This window comes from Puma concolor, chromosome B3, assembly GCF_028749965.1.
Source record: "Puma concolor isolate L17-30 chromosome B3, mPumCon1.1.hap2, whole genome shotgun sequence".
Lineage (NCBI taxonomy): Eukaryota > Metazoa > Chordata > Mammalia > Carnivora > Felidae > Puma > Puma concolor.
In genome coordinates this window covers 141,823,772-141,841,631 of record NC_141672.1, presented here as the reverse complement: position 1 = coordinate 141,841,631, position 17,860 = coordinate 141,823,772, and the positions used below count along the sequence as shown (strand labels likewise).

Sequence of the window (17,860 nt, the reverse complement as noted above, 5' to 3'; positions counted from 1 at the left end):
GGGAACGTGAGAGATGGCACACTTAGAGAGGAAGATCAGAAAGTGTGTTGTCCTCAAATTTGGGGGGACAAGAAAGGAGACAAGTTAGGGGGCAAATTCCAGATCTCTTTGTTCTACGGATACTGCTCAAAGGACCTAGGTAGGAGCCGCCTCGGCTTCAGAGACCCGTCGGTGAGACCCAACTCCCTGCAATAATGGTTGGCAGCCGTGATGAGCACCAGTTCTGCCCCCGGCGCTCACCGGTGCCACTGACTGGTGATCCACTTTGAGGTTTCCCAGCCCCGAGGAAGGGGTTGGGTGTGTGGATGCCCCTGAACCGTGCAGGAGAGTCTCTGAGCTGGTTTTCCTCCTCGTTAGTCTCCTCCTGTCATTCTCTGTCCCAGATGCATCTATCCGTAGGGGTTGGGGCCATGTGCATCCCTGGACCCCAGATACCAAACCCGACTTTTTGCCAGTTACATAGGAACTTCAGGTTGGACCCAGGAACCGGAAATCCCAGTGTGAAGGCAGAGAGGGAACTGGCAGCAGAGAAAGGCTGTGGCGAGACTAGGAGATGGCGGTTGCTTTGTGCCCCGTCTCCCAAATGAGGAGCCTCTGTCCTCCTGGCAGTGTAGGGTGCCAGGCTTGGGGATGCTGGCTGGCATTGCTTGAGAGCTGAGAACGGAAATATCCCGTGACTGCCATTGGTGTCCAGACGGTGCAAGAGAATGATTTACAGAGATGGAGAGAGGCCATTTGGCTGGCCCCAAATTTGATCTACTTTTCCTTCTCGTAAATCCAGCATTCACATAAATCTTTGTAGTCCTCTATCCCACCCATGCTGGCTTCCTCTTTTTCTCCCCCCTCTTATTCTTCATGAAAATAAATAAATCACCGGCAGTCATCCTCTGCCCATGGCCCAGCCCGTGCAGCTCAGGAGCTGGGTCACCAAGAGGACCCTGTCTCCCCATGACCCTGCCTTCTTCCACCCGTAGCAAGAAGGCTTTGTAAATGCCATTGTTACTGCTGTACGTGGGCACACAGCAGCCTACTCCTTCATTACTGGGTAGCTTCCCCGAGAAGGCAGCCAGAGCAGAAGAGGAGCGCACATGAGATCAGAGGCGGCAAAGTCAGCGATGGGCTGGACCGCCCACCTTCCTTCCGGTCTGGGTCTGCACCACCAGCTCAGCATCCTTGTGGGGCCTGGTCCCTCTGCCATCAGGCCACATTCTCGCCTTTCCTGGCCTTCTCCTCTGCCCTTTCACACTGTTTAACTTCTGTGCCCACTGTTCCCTTGGGGACATACCTAGTGACCGATTCATCTGGTAAGTTAATCCAGCAGGTGCGCTGCACAGGAAAGTATCCTGGGCTCCAGATTCAAGCTATGGCTTCTTGGCACAGTCTTTGGCAAGTCACTTCCCCATTCTAGACCTCAGTTTCCTGACCTGTCACGTGGGAAAGCTACACTGGGTCAATCCCAACATTTCTGTCAATAGTAGAATCGTTTACTCAAACACGTTTTTGGTGAAAGCTCCGAATTTTGAAAAGAATGAAAGGTGGTATTGGTTGAAGTTGGAGTGGATTTGACCTATGGCTGAGAGACCGCGGCTAGAGGCACTGCCACTGAACTCTGGGGGTCGAGAGGGGCTGAGGTCCTGTTTAACTGTACGCCTCTATCATTTCAGACGTGTGAATGTGGACTGACTCCCAGACGGGGCTGGGCCTCAGTTTCTCCCAACGCTAGGAAGGAGCAGGTGGAAGCTGGTGATGTTTAGGGCCCTTCTGGTGCCGAGTCCATCATCAGTAATGTGTGCTAATGACTGATGAGGTCTGATGGGCCCCCTAGATATGAGGCTTGCATCTTCATGTTCCCACAGCGCTGTCAGCCGAGGCAGCCCTGTGGATTTCAGTTAACGGGCATTGCGGTGGCCGGAGAAAGACCCCGCTGGGGCCGCGGGGGAGGGGGTGGGGGGGCTTTTGATGGTACCACGGTCTACGGGGGAGCGCAGTCTGCCTAAATCACCAAAAAGGCCACATGCTTGGCAGAGAGGATGCAAACCCATCTCATGCCAGTCTGGATTTCACTAATCTGAACATAGTGTGCATACTTCACCCTCCCCCCTCATTGCCTCATGTTGTGTCCCGTGAGGTTACTAAACCGTGTTGGCTGAAGGAAGTGGGTGTTGTTTGGCCCCATTTGCCTTCTGAGCTTGTGGGGAAGTTGAGGAAGCCCAAAGAAATGTGTGCGCACACCTGCCCAGGCCGTGTCTCCTGCAGGAAGGGGCCCTCTCCTTCATTGGTCATGCTCCTCTGGCCTAACATGGCTGCATCCCCGTGGCAGTGCCCTGTCCACGATCCCTCGATGTGCTCAGCGTCTTCCACGTCAGTCTCACGGTCCCCTTCTTGTGCTGGAGCCACCACACTCCTACCTGACACCCCTCCTGGCCATTGCTTGCCCATTTATCTTCCTGGGCCCTGGGGCAGGTCTGATGCCTCCCGCTCTTCCTGGGTTCTCCCTCCCCACAGGGGCTACATCGTGGCATTTTAGTGGCCACCGGATGCCCACCTCCCCATCCCGCCCTGAGACTTGGAGGGACTTCACCCCATTCTGGTCCTGAGTGGACCCGGAGGCTGCTTCCTGTTCACTGCCTTCCCCGTAGCTGCAGCCCCACTCACTCTCCAGTGCCCCCTTCACCTTCCTACTAGGAGGACACAGGCGCCTTCTAGAAGCCAACACGTTCATGTTTCTCTGCAAATACGTACTCCTTCACCATCTAAACTCAAGGAGTAGAAAGAACAAGGAGACTTTATTATGTTGTCTGCCTGATTTCTGGTAGGCTCTGGGCAAAGGCTAATTTGTAGAGTTCAAGCAATGGGGCGGTGGTTTTCCCACTGTTTCTTTTAGCTTTGGGACCATTTCTTGAAGGAAGCCTTAGGGGAAGAGACCTTTGTCAGATTTTCCACCTCCACAGCTCCCTCCCTCTGCCATTCACACCAACCTCGGGGGGAGTGTAGGGCTCTGAGATGAACATGAATTGAAATCACTGGTTGGTGGATGGGAGACGGGGTCAGAAAGTTGGCTTCTGTTTCATGAGAGATGACATGATTTGTTGTGAACCCGCAGTCTTTATTATGGGCAGGTTTATTCCCAAGAGGGGAACAGACAGGCCCTGGTCCTCCGGTTGCTGAAAAGCATGTCGTGCATTGTTTCCAGGCCCTGAAGGATCCCACCCTGGCTGCCCGGAAGGATTTCCAGAGGGAGGCTGAGTTGCTCACCAACCTGCAGCACGAGCACATTGTCAAATTCTATGGTGTGTGTGGCGACGGTGACCCGCTCATCATGGTCTTTGAGTACATGAAGCACGGAGACCTCAACAAGTTCCTCAGGTAAGCAAGGACTGCGGTCCCCACCCCTAGTCCCCCCACCCAGCTCCGCTGAACCCCTGTACTTCACCTGGAGTCAGAAGTTACCCCCACTTAAGTCTGGGGATTAGAAATGAGGCGTAGCTGTTCAATCTTCCATACCATCTCCTGAGGAGCAAGCTTCAGACCTTCGTCACTGATTTCTGGTGGGTAACATCGAGGGGGCCGTGACAAGGGAGTATTTTCTTCCTGATCACAAAGTAGACTGGCCACAAGAGAAGGCTCTGGAATGAGTCCGAGGAGGGAGCCCCTACCAGCCTGTAACTCTCAGCTTAGAGACTCTAGAACCGCCCTTTCTCCTGATTCTCTGAATAGCTTTCTCACTTTGTGCCTTACATTTCTCAGTGCTGCAAAGTAGAGCTAATTACACCCCTCCTGGAAAACTTCATGGTGGAGACCTTTTTCGTGATGAATAAGAAGGCCCAAGGTTACAAGCTCATCAGGAGGCCATGATGGTTGAAAAAGAACAGCAGATTTTCCTTGGATAAATTTATAACTGTGCTACCCAGTACCTTGGCTACATATGGATATTTGAATTTAAATTTACACTACTTAAATAGAATTCAAAAATTCATTTCCTTGGTCGCACTAGCCACATTTCAAGTACTCAGTAGTCACATGTGGCCAGTGGCTACCATGTTAGACAGTGTAGTATATGATATTTTTATGAATAAAAAGTTCAGTGGGATAGCACTATTCTAGAAAGATCGGATTTGTGGTAAGAAGGTTTCCCCAAACCTGGATCTACATCATCTGGATTTTGAGGTCCTCTTGAGGGAACTGGTAAGAGAATGGAACCCCAGCCAGGAGTTCTGGATGGGGTTGCAGGGGTTGGAAGTTCTGGTGGGGGGCAGACTCTATCTTCCCTAGGGAGGACAGCTTCTCACCACTAGAGCAGAGTTAACACTCTTCTGCTTCCTACATCTGCCACTTCCAAGTAGTGCCCAGATGTGGAGGGGGCAGCCATGCGTGAGGATCTGTGGAATTTAGGGTCCCAGGAAGCAGGTTTGAACAACCAGGCCCTAGACACTTAGGGTGTGGTCTTAGCCACCTTTGAACTCCATTGACTCCCATGGCCCATAGTGACATTTTCAGAATTCGAATGTAAGTCATAGAACACTGTGGCTACTCACCAAAAACTGATGAGCATGTCCTTGAAGTGAGACATTCCTTGGGCCCTGTGGTTTTAAGGGGGAATGGAAAGGGCCCGTAGCAGATAATGAACTTTTCTTATGAGCTGGATTTCCAAAAAATGGCCCCCGAGGAGTGGAAAGTATCTGTAGGGTGTTTGGAACCTTCTGAACTTGGATTTTCACAGCGAAATTTATTCCTCTCTTGGAGAACTCAGCCCTTATCATAAGACAGACCCGGGTTCGCATCCTGAATTTGTCACATCTTACCCATGTAACATAGAGCAAGTTCTTAAACCTTAATTTTCTTTCCTAGGAAACAAGACTGTTAATAACTGCTTCAGACGTTTGCTGTTATGAGTACTGAATGATTATATTTGTATACTACTTGGATGAGTTTTCCATGTAGCTGGGTTTTCAGTCAGTGAGAGCTACTATTAAATTATTACAATTACCATTTTATCAGAACTGTGAACCAGTCACTAACACAGGCAGTGCTGTTTCTCAGTATTGAGGATCTTTAGGCTGTGCTCGCACCCCCTGGAATGGTCAGAGGGACATGCTCCATTTTCCACCGAGCCCTCATCGTAGATTCAGCGGTGCCTTTAGCCCCATGTGCCACACACAGGGCTACAGAGAGCTCCTGGTGCCTCTGTGTGCCACTGTCATTCCCAATATAAGGGAGGAGGGAGAAAAAGAGGCTAAAAGGCAGTTGGTGGCTCTTAGGGGCAGGCTGCAGTGTCCTCTCCTGGTAGACAAGATTGCAGGCTTGCTGGCGGATGCCCCTTCTTTGTGAGCTGATGCCGTAGCTCTCTTTTGGAGGGGTGAAGTAGGCAGATCCCACAGGAGACAGTAAAATGAATGTGTTCATATTTAATGACTCCTTTCAGTGGAAATTGGAGAAGCAGTAAAACAGGCCGAGGCCTCTCTGTATACCAAGGCTCCTTGGTCCACAACTTCATAAATAAGGGCTCTGGGTATGGTTACGGCTCATTGGGCTTTCTGGAAAAAAGAGTGAATACTGAAAGTGACCGATACGACAAGGCACGGCATTAGGATAACAAATCCGGGCCTTAATTTGGGATGGAGGGGCAACCGAGTCTTCAGAGGCCTTGGCTTCAAGGTCATAGGGTCTCTCCAACCGGCTCTGCCACCAACAAAAGTTACCCAGTCCTAGGCAGCGTGGTGGTCAGGGTAGGAATGTGGACTCAAGAGCCCTGCTAATCAACAGTGTGGACTGCCCACTGGCAGCATCAGCACCGTGAACTTGTGGGAAATGCAAATACTCAAGCTCCACCTAGCCAATCAGAATCATAGGGGGAGGAGCCCAGGGTTCTGTTCAGCTGGCCCTCTGGATGATGCTCCCTGAAGTTTAAAGCTCTCTGGAGCCACACACCGCCTGGTTTCAGTCGGCCTCCTGATTACCCATAAGGCCACTGCGGCACTACTGTGACTTTGGCCAGGTGATCTGATCATTTTATGCCTCAGTTTATTTATCTCAAAATTGGAGTGGGAGGATTAAGTAAATTAATAGATGTAGGGTTCTTAAAGCAGTGCTTGGAACAGTAAGGGCTCTGTAAGAGTTAGCTATTGTTGTTTTTTTGTTTTTTTTTTTAACAATTCTGTAGTAGATATCTAGAACCCAGGAAACTCCTGAATAGTGTTAAGATGTTTAAAAGAGTAGATGTATTTCCTGATCCATTAGAGTATGTCTGCATCATCTTAGCTGGGAACCTGGTTGTACTCATATCCACACTCACATGATGTAATATTGGGTAGATAAGACTAGGCAATAAGTAGGCTGGGAGAGATTTTATCCATGTCTGTGGCGTATTCCAGAGATCACGGCGTCCAGAAGACTACTCCTCTTGATCTCCTGAATTCTCCTGTCCCCTGTCTTCTCTCCCACCCTTCACAGGGCCCATGGGCCAGATGCTATGATCCTTGTGGACGGGCAGCCACGCCAGGCAAAAGGCGAGCTGGGTCTCTCCCAAATGCTCCACATCGCCAGCCAGATTGCCTCAGGCATGGTGTACCTGGCCTCCCAGCACTTTGTGCACCGGGACCTGGCCACCAGGAATTGCCTGGTTGGAGCCAATCTGCTGGTGAAGATCGGGGACTTCGGCATGTCCAGAGATGTCTACAGCACCGATTACTACAGGGTAAGGTGGCTTTTCCAGCTGCAGGACTCAGCAGCAGAACTAGCACCTCGCTCACATGTCTTTGTCATTGTCCATTAACCCTGTCACTTGAGAGAACACACATGCGCACCCGTGCCCAGACATACACGCAATGGTCATCCTTTGGCCACCTCTGCTTCTTGACATACCTGTGTATTATTCTCTCGATAGCTCACGCGTCCCTTCCCTTTGGACATTTAGCTCAAATATATTCTTCTGTTGCAATGACATATGCATCGTGTTCTTACTTGCATCGATACTCATTCTTCATGCAAACGGACCCATACGTATATGTGTATGCCCAAAATGCACACATATTCAAGCTCAACTTGGTACTACATTTTAACATCTTCCACCTCAGTCCCTGATCCAGCCTTACCCACAACACATTTTATTCTCTGAAATTATCTGGTGACTGGGTAGGCTCATTTTGCCTTCAAAGGCAGATCTTAATGAGAAGTCAGAACCCAAAGTAAAGTAGCAAAAATCGTTAATGAGGTGCTGAGCACGATCACCCCAATGATTTAGGAAAGAGGAAGCAAGAAAGCATGTTATTGTTGCCAACTTTTGAGAGAGATGCAGGTTGGCTTTAACAAAAGCTTTCTGATTGTGAGAGGAGATATCACGTTCAATTTTACTTCTATACGTTAATAGGTATCTTATTTTTCTCCCAGAATTATTTTCTCCCTTAGTCTTTGGAAATCCCCTTCTAATGGATTTGAGTGGTTTTGACAGTGTTTTTATTGCCAGGGAAAGGACAAGTGGGCATGTGTGTCATTGACCCTGAAAGAGGGAAACATGGGTGCAGCCTGAGATGCAGAGATCGGGTAATTTCTGAAAAATGATCGGAAGGCACATGCCTCATGAGATACGTAAATTTTACTTCAGGGACATCGAATGGGTGAAGAGTTTGGATAGGTGGCATCAGAGAAGGGTGGGACAAACTTCTGGAGGTCAAGAGGCATGGCAGCCATTGTGGGGAATGAATGTAGGGAATGAACGATCATATTATGAGTCAAAGAGCTCAGATATGATTGTCCTGTCAGCCTAGGCATGATGGACGAGGAGGTGGGGAGTTTGGGGGTGGCATATACAGATCAGTTCTATCTGGATGCTCCTGGTGGCTTTGCCTGAACAACATTGCCCAAGACATTAAAACTGATCACTCGAGACACTTCATTTTAGCCAGGACCTGAAGAAAAATGAAATATTTAAGAAATGCCCTTTGTGGTTAGAAGCGATTTGTTCATGGTACAACCAAAGGATGGCAGATGATATACCATCAGGAGAGAATATGAGGCAAAGAAGACCAAAGGGCTTCTGGGAAGGTAGTATATCTGAGCAAGCTGGGCCATTTCTTGAGCCACCTGCCCTATCCAACATCCCCAGATATGGAGAAGGGAGTATAATGTAGCAGTAGCCACAGATGGATGGCCAGGGCAGACCTGCCAGGAAATACCAAAGCGGAGACTTTCTTTAGCATCTAGACTAATTTTTTCACTCATTTCCAAGAGAGACATTGGTATCATTACTAAAGGCCATGAGCCATAGATTTCTTGAGTCTGGCTGGAGTTGGCACCATTTAATTGCTTTGCGTTCTGTGTAATGGGGTTTGCTGGCCTGTCTGGCTGAGCTCGGATTTATGTTGGTGTTGATAAAAGCAAGGGAAGGATCATCGTTTTTCTGTGTGAGGCAGATGTGTGATTATGCCAATCTGTTCTCAGCTGGCTTTACCATGGTCTTGGGAAATAATATCTGACCAGAATGTGTGCAGACTCAGCTTTCAAGCTCACTTCAAGGAGTGCACTTACTATTTCTTGATTCCGATTCAGGAGAGTAAAGAAAAAAAAAATCACCTCTATCAGTCACCAAATGACACGGCTTTCCTCTTGCTTTAACGACTAAGAACTGATGCTCTTTACTCCTGGGAGAGCAACAAGGGGCAGATCCATCTCCTTCCTGTGGGCGCCAGGGCTGATTGGAATTTGAGGAAGGGAGAGTGAGGTGGAAAACGTCCACTCTCCAGGTATCTGCAATTGCTTTTTTCATGAGTTCTAAGCCAGGCATAAGCTGAGGCCAGCTGGCTTGCAAATGTGTGTCTTTGGTCCCAAGGAGTATGAAATAAGAGAGTTATGGTAGTAAAAACAGCGCACCGCGGGAAAACTGCGCATCCCACTGATGGTGGGTAGATATTATACTCTCCGTATTCCGAGAGAAGCCTGTATCGTATCTTCATGTTCAGTTGCTCACGATGTCCTAACCTATGCACAGCTCCCCCGCCCTCACTTTCTGTAAAACAAAAGGCAGAAGTAGATTTCCCAGAGGTCACATCAGTAATGAACTTTGAAGTCTTGTTATCCATGTTGGAAGATACGAGGGTGACAAAGGTATTCTGCACTGGGACCTAATGTTACCTAATGCCACCATTAGCAGCCATGGGACCCCAACACACTTCCCCTAAACTCTCTTTAATTTTCTTATTTTAAAAATGAGGACAAACATAGTCTCTTGCAGAGTTATTTTGGTGTTAAGCAAGTTAATTTGTGTAAAGAGCCTGGAATACACTACTTAATGGATAAACCATAGCTTATATTATCTTCCTTAGTCCCCCTTCATACCCAAGGCAGGAGAGCCACAGGGATAATCTGGTTTCCAGATGTAATTCTCAGGTCAGACAGGAGGGCCTCCTGACCACTGGAAAATAAACTGGGATCATGCAGCTGCCCCAGAGGAATAAGGTCTTTAAGTTGACCACCTCTGGAAAATGTCCTTCCCAGGGTTTCAACTTTGATAGAAATACTGGATCATCAGTACTTGCCTGTTCCTCTGGTTAGTGTTTATATGGTCCTCATAATCTGAGAGTGAAGTCCATGTTCAGGTGATTTACAAAACATTTCTTTTTGTTTGGTATACCAGCTGAGGCTCTGGGGGGAATGCAGTGATTTATTATATAGCAAGAACACTGAAGGATTCTCTCAGCAAGCCGACATCCAGGACAAATTGGCACCTCTCTGCTACTGTAGGTTACGGAAATCTGTTGAGCCTAGGAGTTTGCTGGTTTCTTGTGCCTAATTCAGTTAAATGCAGATGATTCAAGCTTGTGTGTGTGTGTGTGTGTGTGTGTGTGTGTGTGTGTGTGTGTGTATGCAGGTGCACACTCACATATACAAGTGTTCGTCTGCCCAGCGCAGATTCCATGATATGTACACACGAACAAAGAGAGATGGAGACAAGTTCCTCCTTACATTCTTTTTAAAACTTTTTAATTTCTTAAAACAAGAAGCACCATCTGGCTCATGTATGAGTGATACGCAGACGGTTTACAAAGGTGAGCTGCCTGCTTTCCTATTACATATTTAGAAAGAGAAAACACACATGTCTGCACCAGAGTGCCAGGACCATTTGTTCTGTCTTCTTAAGACTCTGCCCAGTGACAGATACCTTTCCCTCCTGTGGATCACTCACTCTACACTTACGAGATGGCTTTTAAACTGGCTTGGACAGGGGTGGGGTTTTGGTGCCCATCATACCTTTCTCAGGACATCAGACAACAGTAAGGAGTCAGCGGTCGAATCTGGAATTAAAGAAAGTTTTGAGAGTCCTGAAGAGAAGGAATCTGGGATTCCAGAATAGAAATGTTTGCAGATATTTTTATTTTGGGGGGGAGGCGATATGCTGAAATATGGGAAAAACAGGATCCTAGGGCCCAGTGCTCTGATCCTCCTTACCCAGAGGACCAGGAGAGTGCCTTCCTGTTCACCTGGCTGTCCTTTGTGCCTAGTGCAGCGCCTAGCACTTAGAGATGCCCAATAAAAATAGGAATGAATGGATGAAGTCAGAATGGGGCTTCAGAGTTAGGCAAGAAGTAGATTAGGCCAGACCAAGAGTAGTCTGACTGGCAAACAGATGCCCATCTAGGGGAGCTTAGTCTTTGCAGATGTTGTAGGGAATCCATTATCTAAGCATGTAGAATAAGTACCTGGGGACAATGTCCAGAGGACACAGGTGAGTGGTGGTCAGAGTCAAGGATGACCCCAAGTCAGAGTTGAGTCTTGGTAGGGGGTGGAGCCAAGCGTCCAGGAGATATGAGGGGAAGTATGCCAAAATGTCGGCAGAGACACATAAGGGGGGACAGAAGTCATGTCTGGCATTTGATAACAAGGCACTGGGTTCTGAGTTGGCAATTCCAGATCAGGGTGCCTGGGAACCCCTGGGAGGATGTCAACAGTACCCATTTGGATGTGGGAATAATCTAGAATAAACTGATTTGACTGGTAGAATATTTGATTTCGTGGATGCCATGGTGCCCCCATGGCCAGTGATGAAAAGTATAGGCTCTTGGGCCCACATTACCTGGTTTGCATCCCAGCTCCTATAATTCCAGGCTGGATAACCTTGGGCAAGGTATTTAACCTTTCAGCATCCCCAACTGTAAAATGGGGCTACTAGTCCATATCATATGCATTTACTGTAAGGATTAAGACTTAATGAATATAAAGCTCTTGAGATAATAAATGTTAAATAAATATTAATTAGTGTTACTATTATTGGAGCTAAAATACAATGTCTTCCTAATCCCAAAATGGGCATTTTGAATAAGGCTTACCCAAGTGTATTAGTTAAGCTAGGCCACCTGCTATAGTGAATAGATGCAAATGTATATATATTGGTTCCCACACAAATAGAAGCCTATTTGTAGGTCATATACCAGTATGAGCAGGTGAACTTGTTGGAGAAGTAGCCCTCCTTTGTGCAGTTGTTCAGGCTGCTGGAGCTCTACCCTCTTCTTTGTGTGGTGTCCTTGGTCACCATAGGCATCCATCCCCATTCCACAGCTGGAAGGGGGAAATGGACATGAAAGAATGCATGTGGTTAATGGGTCTGATCTGGAAGAGGGGACTGTCTCTTACGGCAAGAACCCAATCACATGCATGGTCTCACTGTTTGTAAGGGAGGCTGAGAAATGGAGTGTAACTGTGTTCTCAGGTAGAAGAGAAGAACATGGGTGGTAGTGAGCAGCTGGCAATCTCTGCCACGGTATGGGTGAAGCAAAACTCCTTTCTCTTCCAACATTCCATTCTAATGGCATATCATTCCATGTCTGATGATGTATCAGGAAGGTTAAGATAAGATAGACTTACTTTCTACTGCTATTCCCAACCTGAAGATGGAGAGATTATCCTGAGGTGCCCCTTTTATCCTCTGCTTGCAAAGTCTGGGTGTCACGTGACATTTGTAAACAATGGGGGAGCTTGGCCCCACCTGCCATCTTGGTGCTTCCATTCATCCCCCCTGGAAAGCAAAAAAAAAGCATACCAACAAGAAAACACTTTCAGTTGACTAGGTGGGGAAAGGGGGAATGTTCTAAATCAAAGGGAGTCCAAGTTAATTGAAAAGAAAATACATTCTCAAAGTTTTGTTGACTAATTAATTCATTTTTTGTATTACGTGGAGAGAGGCCCTTAGATGGAAGCCAAATAGCTGGAAGTGTGTGGAGGAGGAGCCAGAGCTGTGAAAGAACTTGTAATTTGCTTTTACCCTTAAAAACTAGTGATGGTGGGGCGCCTGGGTGGCACAGTCGGTTAAGCGTCCGACTTCAGCCAGGTCACGATCTCGCGGTCCGTGAGTTCGAGCCCCGCGTCAGGCTCTGGGCTGATGGCTCAGAGCCTGGAGCCTGTTTCTGATTCTGTGTCTCCCTCTCTCTCTGCCCCTCGCCCGTTCATGCTCTGTCTCTCTCTGTCCCAAAAATAAATAAACGTTAAAAACTAGTGATGGTGATTTCAGCCAGCTGACTTGCAGGATTACATAGAGACATCAATACCCCTTGCTCTTTGTTGGGGTTTTGGGAGGCTCACCCAGTATCTGGCACACCTCTTCCCTGCTCAGATGCTGAGTTCTGAGCCCTTTGAGACACGGAATCCAGACAGATGGAGATTATAATGTGCACTTGTATCATGATAGAATAGTTGCAGATGGTGGCCTCGCTGGGCAACAACAATGAGCTTCCTCGTATTGAATTCCCAGTCTAGACTTTCTGTCCAATCATGGCAGCCTGGGAATATTTCAGGCTTTGCTCTACTAGGGCAGAACTCTTGTGGCTCATTTCTATTCTCTGTAGATAGACAGATGCCCATCAGAAGGGGGAAAGGATGTGGCCTGCATGCTGGCCCCCACCAATCAGAGAAGTTATTCCTCCCAAGGGGTGGGATGCAGGCTGGAGAGCATTCCAGTTGTTACTCCAGTAGGTGTCCCCCTAGTTGGAAATCTGAAACAGCGCTAAAAGGATGGGTCTTTTCACAACTCTGTTCATCCCCACTTAGGCAAGTGGCTGCCAACTGCCCTGAGTCTTAAGATCTTTCCTCCAAGGCCAAGAATACTGTGTCCTGACACCCTGCTTAACTGCCTGGAAGAGGATTAGTAGTTGGGAATACTGCTCCTTGAGGGACGCAGACCCATTTTGGAGAGGGCTTAGGCAGATTTGTCTCTGGGCTTTCGGCCATTAGGTTTTCCTTAGTAGGCCGAGGCACCATGGTAGGAAAATTGATTCTATCAGACGATGAGCATCGCATCCAGGCGGCCCAGTGGCCAGAGCCCCGTTATGGGGCCCGATTGTTCCCTTGCTGTTTGTTGAATATCCTAATAATTTGTTACCCATATTCCTATTTATCTGGAGGAGAACTATGCTGGGGCGGGGAGAGGGAGAGTCTATATTCCATTCCTAAGGAAAGTGATGGTCCCATTTCTTTTTTTTTTTATTAAAAAATTTTTTTAACGTTTTTAACGTTTATTCATCTTTGAGAGACAGAGAGAGAAAGACAGAGCATGAGTGGGGAAGGGGTGGAGAGAGGGAGACACAGAATCTGAAGCAAGCTCCAGGCTCTGAGGCATCAGAACAGAGCCCAACATGGGGCTTGAACTCACGAACTGCGAGATCATGACCTGAGCCAAAGTCAGACGCTCAACCAACTGAGCCACCCAGGTGCCCCCCATTTCCTTTTTTTATAGATACATTTTTATTTGGAGTAATTTTATTTTTTATTTATTTTTGGGACAGAGAGTGAACGGGGGAGGGGCAGAGAGAGAGGGAGACACAGAATCGGAAACAGGCTCCAGGCTCCGAGCCATCAGCCCAGAGCCTGACGCGGGGCTCGAACTCACGGACCGCGAGATCATGACCTGGCTGAAGTCGGACGCTTAACCGACTGCGCCACCCAGGCGCCCCTATTTGGAGTAATTTTAGATTGACAGAAAAGTTGCAAAGATCATAAAGAGAGTTCCCATATGCACTTCACCCAGTTTTTCCTCCTGTTGTCCATGATACATGGCCAACATTTGTTAAAACTAAAAAAATTAACATCGATGCAAATTGTTAATGAAACTAAACTTTGAATTTTATCAATTTTCCCACTAATATCCTTTTTAATGTCCAAGGACCCACTCCAGAATACTGCACTGCACTTAGCCACGTTGTTCCTTAAACCAGTAGGACTTTTTGGTTGAAGTGGAGGTGAAGGGATCCACTACCTATTGTAGACTGTCTTCTTTGGATCTCTTTGCCCCAGGGCAATCCTTAATTCACCTTTCAGAGGCCCCAGAACTCCAGAGTTCCCTGTGTTCTGGAAGAGGGGTAGGTGGGCTATAAGAAGTTCTTGAGGGACTCAACTTTATGAGCAACTTGTAATTCCAGACTCTTACAGGAATCTTTTGCAACTGTGCAATCATTGGTCACTGTCTTTAGAGAGAATGCTGATAGGACTAGAGTTCACTAGCTTAGATTAGGAGGTTAAGGGAAGGCTTGGGACTCCTCATGTTCACAGCCCCTAAATTATGTGTATGTTCTTTTCTTTTGCCTTGGGAGAGGGTGCCCCATTCTAGCAGAGAGACATGGTTATAAGCAGACATCTGGGCATGCTCAGAGCTTTAGTTGGCCAGAACATCTGCTGTAGACATGGTGCCATGTTATACACATCTTGAGCGAATTCTGAATACAACTTTAATGCTAAGTCCCATTAAGCTGCACAAAGCTACAGAAGGAATGAACACGGAGGAAGGTGTGGAGGATAGATGTATGCTGATTATAGGTATTACGACCTTGTTTCCTTGATTAAAGCCAATGGATTTGCACAGTAATTATACAAAAAATATCAGACATTTTGGAATCCAAGTTCGTTGAGGGACAGGACTGCTATTTAGGATATCTTGGTCTCAATGACAGCTCTACGTCCAGTTAGAGGCTTTACTTTCATCTGTAAGTTCTGGGGTTTGGATCCTGGTTTTATGGTCTCTTTTAGGTTTTACTTTCTATGGGGCTAAGTTCTAGTGGTAATGATAACTGAGCCCGAGGCTTGGTTTCCTTAGAAAAGAAGGGAGACAGGGCTGAAGATACAAGAATAAAGCCGACGTCCTCTTAAGCACTCTCTGTTATTGCTTTGCCCTGGACCACAGCTGTTCAATATCCCAGCCCCCTTTTCCCCTTCCTGATAAAACAAAGGAACAACCTCCAGCCTTGAAATAGCTTCTCCCCATAATACCTGGATCTAGTTTAGTGATTGAAATTTGCTTTCTTTTCTTCCTCTTCTTCAGCTCTTTGGGATATTTAAGGTAATTGGACAAAAATCAGCCTGATGGGCATAAGAATTGTTGGAAAGACTTTCTTGATGTTTTATCAGTGATGGGAATTACTTGGATTCTTTTGTCCATCTCAGCACTTCCAAACCTTCAACTTTCCTAGACTGTGTTATTCCTATTCCAACACCGTGGTGGTGCTGTGGACATCTACCTGCAAGAGAGCATTCCACAAAATTCAGAAGTGAATATAGGGTGGGGCCTGGTGTTTTGAGCCATGGAACACTCCAGCAATCTGGTATGAAGATGATTTGGAGAGGACATGATGACCAGGAAGTTGAGGTACAATCGATGGGACTCCAGCAACAAAGTGAAGAAGTTATTTTGGGCATCTCCCCACAGGGGTTTAGGAATGCTAGTGCTGGGGAGTGTTCTTCCATCTTTGCTTTTGGGGTCCCATGACTCATGTGGTGACTAGAAGGCAGGAAGATTTAGTCCCTGCTGTGACCACAGACATGGGATAAATATGTTTCTGGCCATCGACCTGAATTTATCATATGCAATGTAGGCACTTCCTGTCTGTCTTTGTCATTGTCTTGAGGTTTCTCACCTCTTCACAGGGGACTGGCCACACCAATAGCATTGTTTTCTGTCACCTCATGGGAAGTCATGGTTTGGACTTTGGTGGGTATTCTGCCATTTCATCTTTAGATACATTGATGCCTTCACTGATCCTTTTCCTGGATAGGGCTTAAAGGGCTGGGTTCTGGTTCAGCCCCTCACTTACTTTGGTGATACTGACTTTAGGTCAGTACTCTTGCTTCTCAACTTACAAGGTTGGATTCGTTGCATAGTTTTCCAACACATTTTTTATAGCAGTAAATCTTTTCTTCAGATGGACCCTTATAAGAGAGAGAGAGAGAGAGAGAGAGAGAGAGAGAGAGAGAGAGAAGGTAGATAGGGGGAGAGAGAGAGAAAAGTGCTTTAGTTGAAGTAGAAGAACATGGGGCCATGGCATTCTTCTATCTCTTACCTGCACTCAGTCGTGGAGCTCTTGCAGTACTTTGTGGAGGGACTTCCATGCCCTGCAGGGCTAAGCACTGGGATCCCCAGTTAAGATTTAGGGCAGATCTATGTGTTCCAGCCACATGTAATAGTGATGATGAGAACAAGACTGGTAGCAGCAGGGAATCAGTGAATGAATAGCTGGCTTTGAATATCACCTGATTTTCCTGCCTTTCTGCGGCTCATCAGTTGACCATGTAAACCCTCACACTCAAACCAGCTGAAAGAGAAATGCTCATTTTATACATGCTGATTGTGGGGGTTTGTGCTTGCACACCAGCCTCTTACTGTTCTGCCTGGAAAGGAAGAAGGTCTTCTGAGACCTTGCAGGGAAGAAGTAAGCTGCCAGGGATTATTAGCCTCCATTTTATGGAAGAGCCTTAGAAAGGGTTGGTGATATTTTCAAGACCCCGAGATTTCTCAACAGCAAAGTCAGTGTGAGGGCCTTAGGCCTTATGATGAAGAATCCACTTTGTACGTCTGCTGAACTTTGTCCGTGCTGGTTCATTTCCCCTCGTGCCAAATCCTCTAGCCATTGAGAAAGTCCACATGTTGGGAACAGAATTCAATTCAATTCCCTGACTATGTGCAAGGATGAATAGAATGCAGTCTGTGTTCCCAAGGAAATTAAATTTTTTGCAGGGAATATAAAACAAGGTGAAAATTTGTAACTCCCCAACAGGCCAGAGGGAGGAAAACTCATACAAAGGGGTTACCATTACCAATTTCAAAGGTCCATTTAATCAGAGGGATGATGTGGATCTTAAGGGGTTGATGGGTGGTCAGTGGGTTGAATTTTAGGAGGGCACTCCCGTCGGGGGGTGGGGGGTAGCATGAGCAAACGCATGGAGGCAGCTTGGAGGCTTGCCACACCAGGAGGGTGACCTAGAACAGTGTGTCACTCAGCGGGCCGAAAGTGCAGACGCGTGGAAGGAAATGTTTGTAAAGGAAGGACGGGGCCACTGCGGCAGGCCTTGGAAGTCCAGCTGTTCTGGTGTGGGTGCCAGTGGACTGTCGTGGAAAGTTGCATCATCTGTTTTAGTGTAAATGAGGCTGCATGTGGGGACAGGTCATCGGGCAGTGGCGTGGAGGGTGGGCTGCAGGGAACCAGGACCACCAAGGCATAGTGCCATCTGTGGCAATAGTCCAAGCAAGAAGCAATGAGGCCTCGTGCTCTGGTAGTAGCAGTGGAGTATGGAAGAGAAGCCATCAGAATCAGTGGGGCCTGGAAGGTCAACTGAAGGCCAAGGCCTGGGTACCCAGAGTCTCTTGCAGTTTTCATCATCACCTTGAAAAAAGAATAACAGTAAAATCAAGGGTCAGGATGGATGTTACACAAATGCACAGGCCACCTACCCTGTCTGTATCCCTAGAGTGTTAGAAACAGATGAACAAATGCCAAATCATTCCATTTTAAAGAAACATGAAGCTGGAAGGAGCCTTAAATGTCATTTGTTTCACCCCTGTGGCCCCAAGCTGAATAGCATCAAAACCACCCCCGACAGATGGTTTACTCAC

General features: G+C 47.3%; 1 protein-coding gene across 4 annotated transcripts in view; it reads left to right on the top strand.

The window, feature by feature from the left end:
- Positions 1-17,860, top strand: part of NTRK3 (neurotrophic receptor tyrosine kinase 3) — a 400,390-nt gene that overhangs the window by 326,916 nt on the left and 55,614 nt on the right. For all 4 annotated transcript variants that reach the window (XM_086711501.1, XM_086711502.1, XM_086711506.1 and 1 more), the window contains 2 exons: positions 3,194-3,366; positions 6,451-6,694. In XM_086711501.1, the coding sequence (XP_086567627.1) occupies positions 3,194-3,366; positions 6,451-6,694 (417 nt within the window). The remainder of the gene's footprint in view (positions 1-3,193; positions 3,367-6,450; positions 6,695-17,860) is intronic.